This window comes from Fusarium subglutinans, assembly GCF_013396075.1.
Source record: "Fusarium subglutinans strain NRRL 66333 chromosome Unknown NRRL66333_c0000004, whole genome shotgun sequence".
Lineage (NCBI taxonomy): Eukaryota > Fungi > Ascomycota > Sordariomycetes > Hypocreales > Nectriaceae > Fusarium > Fusarium subglutinans.
In genome coordinates, this window is record NW_023502067.1 from 347,420 (window position 1) to 364,235 (window position 16,816).

At 49.3% G+C, this 16,816-nt stretch overlaps 6 protein-coding genes across 6 annotated transcripts; 3 read left to right on the forward strand and 3 right to left on the reverse strand.

Annotated features, from left to right (window-relative positions):
• Nucleotides 1–663: 663 nt before the first annotated feature.
• On the reverse strand, nt 664–2,244 carry FSUBG_936 (zinc finger RING-CH-type; the record flags this gene model as incomplete). The annotated part of the gene is made up of 2 exons (XM_036687864.1): nt 664–1,608; nt 1,657–2,244. The coding sequence occupies 2 exons, from the start codon at nt 2,242–2,244 to the stop codon at nt 664–666; spliced, it is 1,533 nt and encodes a 510-aa protein (XP_036543522.1).
• Nucleotides 2,245–3,742: 1,498 nt separating this feature from the next.
• FSUBG_937 (uncharacterized protein) lies at nt 3,743–4,719 on the forward strand (the record flags this gene model as incomplete). The annotated part of the gene is made up of 3 exons (XM_036687875.1): nt 3,743–3,963; nt 4,033–4,233; nt 4,704–4,719. The coding sequence occupies 3 exons, from the start codon at nt 3,743–3,745 to the stop codon at nt 4,717–4,719; spliced, it is 438 nt and encodes a 145-aa protein (XP_036543523.1).
• Nucleotides 4,720–6,203: 1,484 nt separating this feature from the next.
• Nucleotides 6,204–7,127, reverse strand: FSUBG_938 (YPC1-alkaline Ceramidase; the record flags this gene model as incomplete). The annotated part of the gene is made up of 3 exons (XM_036687886.1): nt 6,204–6,850; nt 6,916–6,989; nt 7,048–7,127. 3 exons carry the CDS (start codon nt 7,125–7,127, stop codon nt 6,204–6,206), a joined length of 801 nt encoding a protein of 266 aa, XP_036543524.1.
• Nucleotides 7,128–7,858: 731 nt separating this feature from the next.
• On the reverse strand, nt 7,859–8,440 carry FSUBG_939 (uncharacterized protein; the record flags this gene model as incomplete). Its single annotated transcript, XM_036687897.1, has 1 exon — nt 7,859–8,440. The coding sequence occupies one exon, from the start codon at nt 8,438–8,440 to the stop codon at nt 7,859–7,861; it is 582 nt and encodes a 193-aa protein (XP_036543525.1).
• A 1,036-nt stretch (nt 8,441–9,476) lies between these two features.
• FSUBG_940 (galactokinase) lies at nt 9,477–11,112 on the forward strand (the record flags this gene model as incomplete). The annotated part of the gene is made up of 2 exons (XM_036687909.1): nt 9,477–10,111; nt 10,167–11,112. The coding sequence occupies 2 exons, from the start codon at nt 9,477–9,479 to the stop codon at nt 11,110–11,112; spliced, it is 1,581 nt and encodes a 526-aa protein (XP_036543526.1).
• A 3,393-nt stretch (nt 11,113–14,505) lies between these two features.
• On the forward strand, nt 14,506–16,186 carry FSUBG_941 (homeobox and c2h2 transcription; the record flags this gene model as incomplete). The annotated part of the gene is made up of 2 exons (XM_036687920.1): nt 14,506–14,683; nt 14,736–16,186. The coding sequence occupies 2 exons, from the start codon at nt 14,506–14,508 to the stop codon at nt 16,184–16,186; spliced, it is 1,629 nt and encodes a 542-aa protein (XP_036543527.1).
• Nucleotides 16,187–16,816: the final 630 nt, after the last annotated feature.

Sequence of the window (16,816 nt, forward strand, 5' to 3'; positions counted from 1 at the left end):
GGTTCCACGTGGGGCCTGGGAGCAGCCGAATCTGTGCTGTATTTAGCTGCGGGGGAACGACACCCCGACAGTCAATCTTAGTAGGGAGCGATGGATATAAGTAAAGTGTTTATAGCTCTTCAGCTGGTCGGGCGACGTGTTCATCTGATTAGAGTTGCTTGAGATGCTGTAGCCTAAAGGTAACCTTATTAATTTAGTTTATTGAGACTTGAGACTTCAGTCTGGCCAGTTTTGTGGCTATTATTGGAATACCTGGATCCCATTTATTTATTCGTCGTGACTGGGTCAAAGCTAAATAATAAATAAAGTGTGCCAAAGATCCATGATATTCGTGACCATGTAATTGTACCTGCTTTGACCTTTAACGCCCGCTTGAATAGCCCTTCATGCAAATAGTTTCACTCGAAGAGCTGTCGTTGCTGGCCAATAAACTTACCATCAACATATAAACTTCCCGAGAATCTGAATGTATCCGTGACTTCAAGAGTTGAATGGTTTATTCTGATGTATCTCTGTAGTATCTCGCTATAGCAATGCCCCTTCACCCCTGAAACAGAAGCCCCTGGCCTGGCTATACAAATCCATAACGCCGGTTAATGCAATCATTATGACAGCGTCCATCCTCCACCTCTCTCCAGAGTGGCCTTACCCATCTCGAGTTTCTCACTTCCCAGATCGTCGTCTGGCTCTGTCAACGTTCTTGACCTTCCTATTACCTATAGCAGCTACCTTCCGGTACTTGGTATACAGTCTAAGAAAATCTTTGAGCACCACGTAGAGGCACCCGCCGACGAGACTTCGCCCCCACTGTTGCTGGAGCAGTCCCGGACGCATAGTGCTTCCCCGTGGAAAGGAAGACGAAGCAGTCCATTGCTTAGGGAGGGCTAGACGTAAAAGCTCACCCATGGCAAATGACACACCAGGAAGGATCAGTGCGCTTACTATGGCATTGGAGACCCCGGATAGAATCGTTCCTAAACCGGGTCGGCGGGCGGGCGGCGCTTGGGGAGCTTCATGTTGGTTTTGTTGAGCAGCTTGATCTCCATTTCCTGCATCGGGTACAACTGCTGGGACGGCATCTGCATCCTGGGCTGGTTCCTCGGGAACACGGGCTGGGTTATGAGGCTCGTCTGCTGCAGGCACATCGTCGACAGGTCCCTGTGGAGCCATTTCGTTTTGTCCTGCTGGCCTAACATCAAGGTCTTCTTGGTCATCTCGATCAACCTCCTCGATGACCAGTTCGATAACAACTCCTCCGCCCTGCTCACCATCCGCGTTTTGACCGCCGGCGCCAGCATCATCCTGACCATCCTCGTCGATGTCATCGCCTTCGAGAGCTTCAATAAGCCCATTAAGAAAACCCACAACACCGCCTTCTCCGTTCCGCTGTTCGGGTTGTCGCTCATTGGCAGGACGCTGATCTCGTCGAGGTTCGACTGGAGGAAGCCCCATGATTTGTCGATTGAGGTTGACTTCATAAGGAAAGACAAATTCGCGCCAAAGGTTGAGGTAGGCAGACCGCACGTAAGGAAACACTGCCATCGCGAGTTGGGGTGAAGGAGGCCAGGTCAAGAAAGTGTCGTCATGCATGACTTGATAAACGCCATACTAGTGATTTGTTAGTAGTTGACAATATTCTCGAGAACCCTAACTTACCAGTGAAGCGGTGGACAAGAAGATCTTGTTTCCAAACCATGGCATAAGCTGTCCGACCAGCAGAGCCGGTCCCACGTTGGTTAAAACCAGTGCATTGCCTAGCCTTTCACCCCCAGACATCAAAATTCGGGACGCCTCCCCGTGGACCCAGATCTCATGACCAAGTACATAGTCAACTAGAGCCTCGCGGCCTGAGAAAGCCCACATGGCGAATGCGCCATACATCTGGAGACTGAACTGCACTCCAAGTGTGACAGAGGAGAGCAACATGAAAGGACTCGCGCGAGTGAACTTATTTGCGACAGCATCCGTCATGACAACGATAGGATCCCACAGTCCTTCCAGCTGAATCCGATCTTTACATACTGGGCACTGGAGAGGTTTGTTGGAGCGTTCACAATCCGTTACCCATGAGAGCATGCAGTCCTGGTGGGCTTCGAGGGTGCATCCGCAGGGGTCCACCCATGACCCCGGGGGATCTGAGGGATCTTCGTCGGTCAAGCAGATGAAGCATCGTCGGGGTGCATCGGCCAGTTTCGCTGGAGGGAGAGCGGCTATGCCGGGTGTATCTTGGGTTTCTGACGGCATGGTTGAATAGCAACCTCGGGTCGCGTGCCGATCGGGTAGAACGGTGGTTGTAAAAGTGAAAGCGGCTTCGATAAAACCGGGTTCTATTGCATTTTATGGGCGGCGTATTGCGAAAGTATAGTCGGTTATGGGTGAGGTATAGGTGAGGGAACAAAAGAAAGCCTTGTCTTGTCTTGTGCTGATGATGTTTGAAAGTGGCCCGGCAGTGGACGCGGCGGGCTGACCTAGCTGGAGTGGAGCCTGACATCACCAATAACTCTCGCTTGCCTCGGGATCGGGCATGCTTGGAGACTCGGCGATCTCGGGAATAACCAATCAACGCAGAAGTCTCTTGTCACAACTCATGCTCCTCGATATTGGATAGCAGCATTGACTTTACTGAATCAAGCCTATGAGCTCATATTCCAAATGTGCTCTAAAACTGAGATGATCAATCAGCTAAGGTCACGAGCAAAAAGAGACAAAATCGTCAAAACTCTTATCTCATGGGAACCAACCTCGATATTACAAGAAGACCATCGAACTTAGAGACACAACAAGTCTAAGGAGATTGGTCTCATATTAGAAATGCCAGGGGCTAAACATGTCTCTATGACAAAATTTCTCAAACCTCGAGAGGACCATGGCTTACACACGACCAGTCCGGGTGAACGCCACTCGAGCCCTCGTTGAACGAATGTGCCTGATATCAGATTTGTCAGGTCTCCAACCTGATAATTCGAGCGCCGTGGGACAATTCAATCATGTCTAGCACTCACTGCTAGTCTTGTAGCAGCACATGTCATGCTTGTTATCAACAGCATGCATCTCTAGGTGGTTGGGACCGACAACGTTCAGCGTGGCACACTCTCGGTCGTTTGTTTGGATGGACGCCATGTTGACAAAAGATCTTACATGACTCACTTGCATCTCGTGCCTGATTCCAGGGTTGTTAGTGTACCAAAACAGAAAATAACACGCTCTTTGTGGAACATAATAGACGTGAACAACTCGCAGGCCATCGGTTGACTGTCATAAGGAGCTCTACCCAATGCCCCTGCCGCCATTAATCTTCTTAATTTCCGAGTTCCTGGACCTTCAACGGGAGCTAGTGTCGTCTAATAAATCGGCAGAAACGTATATTAAGTTCGTGGAGAAACATCGTGGCGTACTTTAAGATTTACCCTCATGACCATCCACTGTACTAACAGAGTATCTTGTGGTCCATCTGCTGTGATCAGAGAATATTATCAGGTAACCATAGTATTGATCCATATGTTGTGTTGTGCGATATTCCAAGGTGCCAATGTCATCCTTCGCTGCGGCAGTATGAGCAAGTTTCGACACCAGGAAAGCGCAGGGTTGTGAGGCGGGCTTTCGACCGAAAAACAACACAGCCTGTCCACTGATTGTCACCGTATTACTCGCAATGCGCCTTGGACTCCGGCCCAAGCCCATTTAAAGAATGCTCCCCGCCTCTCTCGATGTTTGAGGAGTGTTCCCGCAAGAACTCGCAGCCATGGCGCCTACGCACAAGACACCGTTCGCGCTGATTCTCGCAGAGTTGGCCATTTCGACCACGGCAGTGACTCTATTTGGTATCATGTATCCAGTAGAATTCAGATCACGACTATGGGAGAACGGTGGCGAAGAAGGATGGAACTCCAACCCTAACAAGCGGATCTACTATTATGCCAACCATCAAGAGCCACCTGAAGTGCCTCTGATTTGGAGTCAAAGGTACGATACCCGACATCTTGATACCAAAGCCTATTGATATAAAACGTATTGATATTGGAGCGTCTCCAGACTCTACACCTCGAACCTCGCCATCGCCATCCTTGGGTTGGTCGTCTTCTTCGCTCGCACGGCCATGTCACATCTTCGATACCTCCCACGCTACGTGAATAACATCTACGATGCGATCCTTCTCGCGCTCTGGGCAGTGAGCATTGCGGGCCAAACGTCGAGCGACTTGACCGATCCTGAACACCCAAGTCCACATCCTTGGTACCTAACCAGAGGGTGTTCTGCGGCTTGTGACAGAACCCGAGGGTATTGCCAAATCGCACAGGCAAGTTTTTCCATGTCAGTCATAGCTGCGATACTATATGGTGCGAGGTTGTTACGAGAGGCTATGCTGATGGCATACGAAAGAGGGCAGCGTCACCAGTTAAAGTGGCCTACCCAGGATGTTCAAGAGGTGGAAGCAATGGCGGGTGTATATTTGGATGAAGAAGGGGAATCCGAGCCCGAGTTAATAATAACGGAGGATTGGCAGAGTATGGCTTTGAGTCCGGTTCTAGCATTCTTCCCATCGTCAGACAATCGTTGGTAGAGATAGATCTGCTGGCCCAGTTGGAAACAGGCCACCAGCTGAGTTTAGGATAGCACATTCACAATACAAGCATGATACATCATCTTCAAGACTCCAGACTGCAATTTGTGATCGTCATTTAGTTCTGAGACTTGCACCTTAGTGCCAACAAGAAGTAACGAGTGGATCCATCGCTAACCACCAACCGAGTTCCCATTCCCCATGTCTCATCCATCAGGGTTCCCGTCGAAGGCGTTGAAGAATAGTTTATTTGTGCTTGATTGGTATCCGTTAGTCCTCGGACCGTTGAGACATGCACCAGACCAGGGAGAACTTACAGGGCAGCCGGCGCAGGTGCAGCTAGAGCCGCAGCCGCAAGAGCCAGAAGAAGCGCATCCACATCCAGACATGATGATGGTTGTTTTGAAGGTTGGTATTGAAGTTTGTGTGTGTGTTTGTGTTTGTGTTTGTGATGAAGTTGAGATGTGGAGAGTGAGTTGATTGAGGAGAAGGAAAATAGCGGGTGGATAAGAGGGGAGGTTCTTTTAAAAGACGGCAGAGGGCAGACTGATTCACTGACAGTGGGCAAGACGGGAAGAGCCTTAAGGAGTCACGGCGGGTCAAAATCAGTGGTTCGCGCAGTTTCACACCAGCCTGAGTTTCTCTTTGGCCGCCTGAAACGGCTCCCCAATGGCTCGACTTCTCAAGCTTGACCGTTCTCATCGGCAGATCTTCCCAACTGAGTGTAACTACTTGGTGCACCTCGCTAGGAGGCGTCGAATGACGTGGGGAGACAGGATCATGGTGCTTGATGATTGGTGCAGTCTAGGTAATGTTTCCTTTCCTAGTCGGAAGATCAATGGAATGGAATTGACCGAGTTCCGATGGAGAAATGGGCTTCTAGATCATTGTTCGTTGCTTGTAAAAGCCAAGTCTGGGGCCTGAAGAAACATGTGTAGATAAGTTCGGTTCATGGTTTTTGTATCTCAACTAACACTATATGGTAAGTATAAACGATCAGTCCTTTCATTTACCCTGTGTATTCAATGTTCTAACCATATTCCAACAGACTACATAGACATCTTTGCTCTTTTCCTTGCGTTGTCTATCTATATCTTAGGCCTAGGGCTGTCCCAGGTCAGCGGGGTATGGAGGGGTAACTAACTGTCTCAGGGTCCAAAAGTGACGTCTGAATGTCTGATATTCGCCTCAGTTACACAAATACCAGATAATGTATCATTATCCTGCGCATTCTTGCTCAAGAACTGATCCTTGTCAACGCAAGATCGATTATAATTTGAAGATATTGATACCTGCTCATCCCGATGCCACCGGGTGTGAAATAAGAAACGACAGCTCGTATCACGGCTGTAAGCATTTCTCACGTAACCGGCCAGCAACTGCAATATTAGCTCAATAGCGCTCTTTGATCCCTGAACGTCCAGAGGTTGCCTGAGCCTCATAGAGATATACCACACTATGGGAGATAAAACTTAGGACCCTTGTCCTAAATGATAAAAGAACTTGGATAACTTAGCAAATGGGAGATTAGTATACCTTCTGCTGAGTTTATTTTTATGCCTCATATCAATCAAGGTCCAACATTTTCTTGCTCCCCGAGGCTTACAATCCTATCCAACGCCATGCGCCTTTGGTTATCCAATCATTCTTTCTTCTCCCGACTCACTTCCTCGCGAACCTCCCTCACCACATTCATGAACTGGCTCGCACCAAGAGCCGTCAAAATATGCCACCAGCCGTGGAACTCAAGAAGCCAAGCCCAGGGCAGTCCAATGCGCTGTCGAAAGTTCCTCAGCTCAGCGCAGAATTCAAGATCGAGGTTCCAAATGAAATATCCAAACAGGCAGGTGAACGTTGCAGTCCATACTCGGACAGACCAATCGCCTACATTCTCTTCGGAAAATGCTGGCTTGGCCCAATGGAATAGATAGCGAACGCGTACGCCGATGACGATGAGAGAAACCCAAAAGCCGATGACCTGATAAATGATCTTGGCAGACCTGACGTAGAATACCGAGAAGGAAATGAAGAAAATTGCCAGGACGATCGAGATGTAGCGAATGTTCTGAGGAGACTGTCGTAAGATGACGAGGGAACGAAGCATCGACCATGAAAGCAACAGCATTGACAGTTCATCGACAAATTCCAACGTCTGGCGAAGAGTCGCATGGAAGAGAAATGACCCGAAGCCAAGAACCAAGAGGGAGACAGACATAAAGTCCCATTTCGGATCAAAAAGGCCACGGCTGCGACTACGCGAGCCATACATGGACCGAAGAGCCAAGTAAACTACAAGCCAGAAAAGTCAGCTATGGCCAGGGATTCGGATCTTGCGGCGTGACACAAGAACTTACCGTACGTAACGTTTGTCAAGGCATTGATGAATTCGGCCAGGTAGAATGACACAGCATAATCTTCCTCACAAAAACTGCAATCATCAAGTCAGTGAACCGTTGATACCATTGACAGCTAGGGTGACGTCGTACTTGGCCCTGCTAGTAGGGGGACTCCAAGCTCCATTCAGTGAGTGAGGATCGCCGTCGAAACGAAGGTTGTGGTGTCCCATCTTGACTATATCTCGTCGGAAATAATAAATACTAAAAGACTAAAGTAAGTTCTTCTCGTTGGTTTCTTCTTCTTCTTTGTCGAGGCGTGAAGGAACGAAGATGCCAGTGGTCGTTGGCTCGGGGATAATCACGTGGCAGTAGGTATTCCCTGCTTTTTCTCATCGGCGACCCGCGGCTCATGATGAATCACTGGCGAAAAAAAGGCCAGTATTTATTATTTTCTAGTTTTCTATGAAAGTGACCAATAACGACCGTTTCAACGAATCATGAACAGTCTATCGTGCTGCCATTTTTCGCACCGAACCCGCTTTCTCGTTAAAGGCTGAACAGGGAGGCAGGATGGGCAGACAATGAATGGGTGATAGAGGGGCGACTAGATTCAAGACAGCCTCGGTTACTCGCGTCATCTCATGATCTTTCTCGTCCCTCGTAATTCCTCCCAGAAATTGCTGGCCATTGCGTGTTTTGGCTCAGGACCTTATCTTTTCGATCCGTGCATGTCCTCTTATGAATTAGCCACGTGGTGGTTGTAGACAAACGACTACCTTATCTTAGTCACTGGTTAGACTTGTGATCTTCCGACGGGTATTTGTCTCAACTTACTATTGTCGCAACTCTTAGGAGCTCGAAATTCTTCCGAGTCTTGAAGCATCTTCGCTTCTCAGCAACCCTTCACGACTCCGGTGTCCGGGACATAGATAGGCCGTGGGAGCTGTCCAGCCAAGGCGTACTACACCTCACGATAGGCAAACTGCACCGCCTCCACCGTGAAGAGAGTGGCATCGAACCTCTCTACTCCCTTGTCCTCTGTCTTTCTCTCCCTGGCCACGTATTTTCGCGTTCGGAGGCAAACCGACATTGCCCAAAGGTCATCGCGCTTCGCCTTGGTAGCAATCAGAGGAGCCATCCAGTCGAGGTAGGCCGTGATACCAGAGCCGATGGTATCGGGGACGCGTATGATTCGTATGAGTCCGACGACGTGGTGATGTAGTCGTGGCGACTGTTTGGCAGTGGCCTGACTGTAGATCCAAGGCTGGTACAGTCCTGGCGGTCCTTTGTACATCTCGGGAGGGGTGAAGCGGAAGTTATACCATGTCCCATTACCAAGGTCGCGGTGCCAGTAGACTCCCCATTCGAACTTCTCGGAGCCTACAACATGCTGTGAGGTCCCCTCTAAGCCTTGCAGATGTACAACCCCAATATTGCTTGAGTCGATGTCGTAGATATGAGCAATGGTATGAGGTGGCACCTCGGGAACGGAGATCGTCATGTACAGCGTGAAGGGCTGTAGCTGTTGGGTTGGGTAACTCATCTTGAGACCTTCTCTCGTTTCGCCTCTGGTGTAGGAACCGCCGACGATTTGTTGAGGTGAAGTCCCTGGAGATGCTCAGGCGCGTTTACAGGGTAGGTAAACGAACTCATGATGGAAATGATAAAATCCTGCTGGTGTTCGCAGAGCATAGGCTCAGATTATCTGGGCACTGGCTGTCAGTTGCCAGTGAATGTTTTGTAAATAAACGCCCAAACAATAGGTCATGATCATGGCCGTTTTCGTCAGGCGTCATTGTTTGCATTCGTCTGTAGCGTAAATTCATTGGATGGTGTGACTTGAGGGAACCAAGTTGATTGATACCCTGGACTCTTGCTGCTTCAAGCTTCCATGATATTAGGTCGTAATATTTCGGAGTTTTGTTCGCATCATGGGTTCTCATGTCTCAAAACGACCCCGGGCATCGGCATGATGAGCTCTTTAGTCTAAGCAACATCCATGAGATGAGCTATTATAACGGACCGACCATTTGACAACCGCACCTATCTCTGCGCAAAGAGAAACGCCAACCCCACAGCAGAACCACTCCGTCTCGCAACTTAGCCGTTACGGTGCTCGCTAAAGCGCCGAGAACTTGACCACACGAGCAATTGCGCTACACGTTCTGGGGAAGCTCTCATGCTGTACGCCGATAGGTGGGGATATATTCGGGGGTTGTTGAGGGGTCGAGGAGAGGATGTGAAAGTGTTTGATGGGAATTTTCAGCTCAGACTGTTCTTCAACACAAGTTTCTTACTCATTTGAGGATCGCAGAGTCTTTCATATATAAGGCACACGACCTTTGTGACAGCTCCAATAGCTGAATTACAGAAACTCCGTTGCGACAGTAGAAATCTACGTCATATCATCAAAAGCTGGCCCACGATCCCTCGAGGGGCAATAGCGGGGCATTTAGGAACCTTGCAACGACAGCTTCTCACGCGATAAAGCTTGCGACGGATACAAAAGCTCGTAATTGTCTCTTTCGAAGCAAGAAAGCCAATCGCAAAGACATACTGTATCATATACTTCATTCACCATGACCGGTACCGTGCCCGTTGCCAACGCCTTGAGCGACATCTATCCTGCTGCGGCCCTCGCTGAGCAGGGTCCACGATGGAATAACCTTCTCAGCAAGTTTGAGTCTACCTACGGACATGCTGCTTCTTTCGTCGCTCGCTCTCCTGGACGAGTTAACATTATTGGAGAGCACATCGACTACTCTCTCTACTCGGTGCTGCCCATGGCCATTACTGCCGACACCCTTCTCGCCGTTTCCGCTACACCCGCCGCCCAAGACGCCAAGTCCTTTCGCATCCGCATCGCCAACGTTGAGGATGACAAGTTTGAGGCCGCTGACTTTGAGGTCCCCTTTGATGGGGATGTTTCGATCGACGCGACCAAGCTAGAATGGACCAACTACTTCAAGAGTGGTCTAAAGGGTGTGCTGGACCTGTTGAGGAAGAAGTATGGAAAGGATTTCAAACCATGCAGCATGAATTTGCTTATGGATGGCACTGTACCTGTTGGTGGAGGACTAAGCTCGAGTGCTGCTGTGGTCAGCACGAGTTCACTAGCTATCATGTTGGCCAATGGTGAGAAGACGGTGGACAAAACTGAGCTGACTGAGCTTGCCATCGTGAACGAGCGTGCAGTTGGAGTTAACTCGGGAGGGTATGTAACATTGACATTCAACAACCATCACAATCTCACTAACGATACCCGACAGTATGGACCAAGCTGCCTCTGTCTTCTCTGAGAAAGGTGCCGCTACCTTCGTTTCATTCAGTCCAAGCCTCAAGGCTAAGCCAGTTCACTTCCCTCCCACAAATCCCGAAATCACATTCGTTATCGTGCAGTCCTTTGTCACATCAAACAAGCAGGTCACAGGTCCCATCCACTACAACCTTCGCGTAGTCGAGTGTAGCATCGCTGCGTCCTACCTCAACGCGGTTCTGAATCCACCCGGCACACAACTCCCCGAGGATGCGGGCCCCCTGGGCGTCAGTCTCGGAGGGTTCCATGAAACTTTCTTTTACCACCAGAGCGGCTCAGATTACTCCGCTGCCAAGACCCTGACCAAGGAGGAGGAGCTAGAGAAGTTGATCGAGATCACTGAGAAGACCCTGACACAGGAGGAGGGATACACACGGGAGGAGGTAGCCAAGGTTCTGAGCATCACGGTCGAGGATCTTGAGAAGCGTTTCATGTCCAAGCTCCCAGTACGTGCCGAGCGCTTCAAGCTCCGGCAGCGAGCTCTGCATGTGTTCAGGGAGGCACACCGAGTTCTTCGTTTCATGAAGCTGCTCGAGAACCCTGTCCACACAGGCGCTACCGACACAACCAAGTTCAACAGAGAACTTGGTTCGCTACTGAACGAAACCCAAGTATCATGCCGGGATTTGTACGAGTGCAGCTGTCCCGAGCTTGACGAGATCTGTGCCATTTCCCTTCGGGAAGGATCTTACGGAGCCCGTGTGACCGGTGCCGGCTGGGGAGGTTGCAGTGTGCACATGGTGCCGGCGGATAAGGTCGAGGCTGTGACACAGGCCCTGGAGCGAGAGTATTTCTCCAAAAAGAAGTTGACGGAGGACCAGAAGAAGGGGGCAGTTATGGTGAGCCGGCCGGCAACCGGAAGTGCCATATACTATGTCAAGGACGGCGTGAAGCCTTAAAGGTGTAATCTTAATACGGATAAATATGTATAAGCATATTAGCAGTAAATAGTGCATCAAGGAACAAAAAGCATAAAGTGGACGGCAGCAAAGGTCCGGCTGATCATACACATGGTCAAGGATTCAAGAGAATTTTGCAAAAAGTTGAAATTGAATGTCACTTGGGGGCCGTTTGGGCATATATCCCACCTGAGGCCCGATAGCTTGGTCAGTCCTTGTACGAGCAGATCACCGATGTGACGCGTCGTTCTGGCCTGGGGGCTTTGGGCAATTATTACCCGTATGTGGGAGTATTACCCTATTCGAGGAACTTATGTGAGGCTCAGAATATGCTGGACAAGCCGGCAAGGCAAGCGAGAGAAGAAGTGCGATGTCACGCTTGGAATTGCCGGACGCGATCACACGCAAATGCCGAGATGACAACGAAAGCTTAAGGGGATGAAGCATATAGCAGTTCCGGAATGCACGGCTTGCGGTGACAAGAGGCATTGTTGGACGGAAGAGGACAAGCTAAATTTCCGGTCAGGGGTAGTCTGTTCTGTTTTTCGGCGTCTAGAAGATGAAGAGTGGCGTTGAGGTTGAGGAACTTTAGGGACAGTATTTAGGCCCTGATTAGAGTTTACTCTAATTATTGAGAGGGTGACATGGAACTTGGACGTTGCAGAACCAGAATGACATGGGTGTATGTAGGAGGCTTTGAGCCTTGGGAAAATCAAGATCGACAGGGTCGCTTCGAGTCTGTGTATGGTTCTGGATACGAACGAGAACATTGATGCCATCGCGATCCTTGCTTCTTGGTACCCGACTCCCCGGGTCGATGTTTTGACGGGAGCAACAAGATTAATTAATGCAGGCCTGGGACTGTTACTGTTAGTTACTGTACTGCTCTGTTGAAGCCCAGCACAACGGTCACGGAGACAGGCCGAAAGATGTTAGAGAATGAGCAAGGGTAGGTACCTAGTGAGGATCTGGACAATCATATCTTCCGATGTGTCAGCACTTCCAGTCATACAATCCCAGTCTAGCTTCTTTAATGAGGGTAATTAAGCCGAAAGAGTTGGATTCCGGGGGTGGAGAGCTGGAATAAATTGGGGCGGACGAATCAGAGACATGATCCTGGCTGTAGTGTAGGTAGGCAAACGTGGGAGGACTGGAATTCCAGAGAAGAAGAACCTGGTTCCTGGGCATTCGTTAGTTATTGTCTAACGAAGCCTCACGTCACCTTTTGGAACTCATTTTCAGGCTTTTCAGCTTTTGTGCGTGAGAATAATGCAAGGGGAATGGCACAATTGATTGAGAAATGTGGTGGTTGTGGCGGTTTCTATTTGATATCATGTATGTACGTAGATGGATGGTCTTGGCTTATCTGAGAATTTGGAGTTGCCGTGATTAATGGCCCGACGTGACGCTGACTGGCTGAATACCGAAACTATTATTGGTTACACGGTTTTAACCAGGGTGTTGATAATCGCCGTTCCTGGGCACCTTAAAGAACTTTGTGAGACGACGATTTTCATTCTTACAGGTCAAAATGTTTTCATTTCTTACTGTGCTGCAACACGATGTCTGAGATAAGATCTTAGGCCTCATGGCATTAATTGCAAATTAGTGTTCTTATTTTATTCCAAGGACTGCACGCACAGCTTGACTTGTCCTTCAACCCCTACCACAGCCCAGAACCCAAGTACGTATGTTGGTCTATGCTTCCAACCAAGGCCGGGGCTACTGCAAGAATCTCACCATGTCTCCTCGTCTCCAGGCCAAGGACGATCCCATCACGAGATACGTTCACCTAAGAGTGCAGCAGCCGTTGCATGTTCGGGGCGGCGCGGCGCGGGATCCGGATCAGTTTCCACGGTTTCTCCATGTCGTTTTTGGTGGAGCATGAAATGTCGAGTTGCAACGTCGAGACGTAAATTGGCCAGTAAAGATGATCATTTCGGCAACGTTTATGATTGAGAGCCTGGGCAGGCGAGCGAGTGGGATAATTAGATATCTTCTGGTGCTGTGTTGAGAGTTGAGGCTGGTAAAGGGAAGGGATGCTTGTCGTGATGTGATTGATGTCTAGCAGCGGTGAATATTCTTAGACCGAGTCTGAGTCGATATCACTCTGAACCATACTAGCCAGGTATCATCAGCCCATGCCGCATGACGATCTCGAGTCCGTAGTCATGTTCTGGACTGGCTAGACAGGCCAACGTTCATTAGCTGTCATTGTTGCTGTCGTTCTCGTCATCTGTTAGGTGGTAATATGATGCCGCCGTTGAAACATCCCTGTGTCCCAGCGATGCATAAGGTTCTGATCATAGCAAGCCCACAGCCCATGCACACTCCACAGAGTTGCGACTCTGTGGTCTTTTGCCGGTATATTGGTTCATCTATCCGTACAATCCTCCCTTGCCTCGTTCTGGATCTCCACGGTTATGAGTGCCGAGCGAGGCTAGTCCCTGAGTTTCAAGGGTCGTCCTTGACTGAAGCTATTCCGAGGGTATGTATTGTATTAGTCGTTTAGGATTGATCTACGGGTAGTTGCAGTACTCGGTCAATAATCTCCAGCGGCATAGGTAGCGTGCATGCACCCTAAACTTATGTCTTGTCAAGGCAAGGCATAGCATGGCATGCTGGGCTATTTCTTGGGCTGGATTCTATTGGGTTGTCGTAATTCTCCAACATGAAGGGCCAAGTCGGGTTTAGGGCCAGGCGGTGCCATCCATGCCATGCCTCTTGTTCCTTCATTACTTGGGTTCCCCTCCCTCGATCGTCACTGCGAGCGGGTTTTTCCTCATCTTTACAAGTATTTCATCTCTTCTTCTCTAATATCATCAGTGCCTGCCTGTCCTTTTGGATACTCAAAGCGCTTCAGTATAATAATAACCACCTGTCGCCCCCTTCAGTTTCAGACAGACCATCCATCCATCCATTCCATCTCTTGGCTCCAACTGTCCCCGCTCATATCTTTCCTCTTACTCTTACCCCAGAAGAACTGTATCGCGTACGCATACCGCTATCTCACCCGCTATCAGTTGATCCCTGTTGTCCCCGGGAACGGCTTTTCATTCGCGAAGCAGCTTCAACAATCTGTCATTCTTTTTGGTTGCCTCATTCTCCTGTTGTCGCCAATTCCCACTATATACCCGCTGACTCCGATTCCTTCTCGTCCCTTTTTATTTCTGCACTTTCACTGCACTCTGTTGCTGTCGTTATCGGCTTCCATCTTCACTGTGGGAGCCCGGAGCCCTGACCCAGCCCCATACCAGCCCAGATCCACTAACTTTGGGGGTTTGAGTCGCTGGACTCCACTACCCATTCAATCGGAGCGAGTTCAGTTCTTGTCTTCAGCCCTGATTTGATTTGACTTTGCTCCCGTCTTCCTCTTCCATCATCACAATCATCATGGCTCCGGACTCGTGGTCCGACGCCGATAGCGTGTCGCAGGCTTCGCAGCATTCTCAAATGTCTAATCAGGATACTTCTCTTGATCGGCAGCTGATCCGCCATTTGATGCAACGCTATGGTCGTGATGGCATTGCTCAATTGATAAACGAGGAGGCAAATTCGTCCACCATTTCCAGTGAGTAATTAATGTGACTTTCCACTGTCGCCGCTAACATCGTGTCTTCCAGTCAACGATGGAGCATCTGTAGTTACTTCAAGTACCTTTTCTTCAGTAAAATCTGAGGAAACTCCAAGCATCTTCGATAAAGCTAGCATACGCACTTTTTCATCCGACAACTCATCGACTCGAGGCAGCATCATCTCCAACGTATCCGCCCGCACTGCCAAGCTTCTTGGTCGCAAACAGGCTGCTAGACCTTCCATCACCCACGAGGAGGAAACGTCACCAGCATCCAATGAATCGTCAACGCCAGCACCCAAGCAGAAGGGCTCTTTTACATGTGGCTTTTGCAGGGAAGAAGGCATTCAGAAGACATGTACCCGTAAAAACGACTTGAAAAGGCACATTGAGGATTTCCACAATACCAACGCCCAATGGTTTTGTCGGCAAAAGGGTTGCGACATGGTTTTTGACTGGCAGACGGCATACAAAACCCATTTGAAACAAGCTCATGGTGGTTCGCGCATGGCTCTGGATGAAGCCAAGGTCAACCTATGTCCTCAAACTGTTTTTGCTTGTGGTTTTGAGAACTGTTCTCAAGTTTTTGAATCTCCCAACGATGACGAAGCCGATACGATTTTCAAGGAATTTGTGGCCCATGTGGTCAAGCATTTCGACGAAGGCTCCAACAGCGGAGAGTGGACTTATTCTGCAAGGATACGGAACCTCCTTCGACAATCTGGTCTGGTGCGTGCCTGGCAGGGCACTTCATGGGGTGAGGACGAACGAAGTCAGTTACAATGGCACCCTCAATCCAGCGGCATTCTCAGGAAACGCCTTGAAACGAGACATCTCGGTGACTTGCAACTTCTTGTTCAGTATGCTATTGCCCTTGGTACAGAACCCTCGTCGATCAAAGAGTATCGCGAAGATTTCATCAACCCTCTCAAGGATCAATGCCGCCAGGTCATTATGGGACACAAGTCTCGGGCACCTCCTCTGCCACCCTCGGGTCCGTCTCCAAGTACGGACCAGCACCAATTCCGTATCTCTCGTGGAACCACAAATCCCAATATGGCATACATGGCTCAGCGCCGCGCCTATGCCCACAGACCCGGGCCTCTTCGTTCTGGCCGATCCGCTCCGGCTCCGCGCCACACTATGCCTGTTAGTTCGGCAACGCCTGGGGCTATGCCGCACCATTTCCAGTACAACATGGCTTCAGCACCCATGTACGATCCCCGGCAACAGCAACAATTTGCAATGATGCAGCAAGCTAGTGGAGGCATCATTGCCGAGGACTTGCGGAGTTTCCAGTCTATTGCTGGTAGTGTTCCAGAGCAGGACATTGACATGCCGGATACTGATATGATGGACTCTACATTCATTTCAAGTCCGAGCTTTTCAGGTCCATATGGACCTCAAGGTATTACAACCGCTGCGGATGGAGCATGTATTACATCCACAGACCCCTTGAACCCACACGTACAGTTTGGGTTTAACTCAACATACACATAACAAAGCAGACGTGTGAAGGCCGCTTCACATTGATCTTGCAAACTGTCCCTATTCTTCTTCTTTGTCTATATATCTGTCGGTGAAACGGCAGACATGGCGTGTCCCCTAGCACCAGTTTCTTATGGTCATTTATGGATGGGAGTACTTTGGAAGTATTTCATGGTTATGCTTGCTATTGCTCAAAAGCCAGGATTGTGTTTGAATGTGTTCCAAGGTATGGGAGTTTGTTTGGTATGGTTGATAGGTTACACATCTAAGTGTATTGGATTTGATACCCCCTGCTTGAATGAATAGCATTATTTCCCAGGATACGACTGCATATGTGATTACTGTGACCCATAAACTCTGTGCCATGTGTATCATCGTGATGCTTTGATACCGTCATAGTCAGGACCATACTCGTTCAGTCAAGCATAGTATGCCAATGTCGGATCCGCGAGGTCCCCACTGCACGTTCCTGTAAGTCCAAGGCGGTGACATGTCCCTGTGGTCGGTCTCGGAGCGACGGATATGCTCCAAGCTTCTTGAGTTTAAGCAAGATGTCGATCACGATATTACACTTCTGACAAAACAACTCTGAAACAAGGGACAACCTAGATCAAGGAAGAAACAAAATGCAATAGAGTTTAC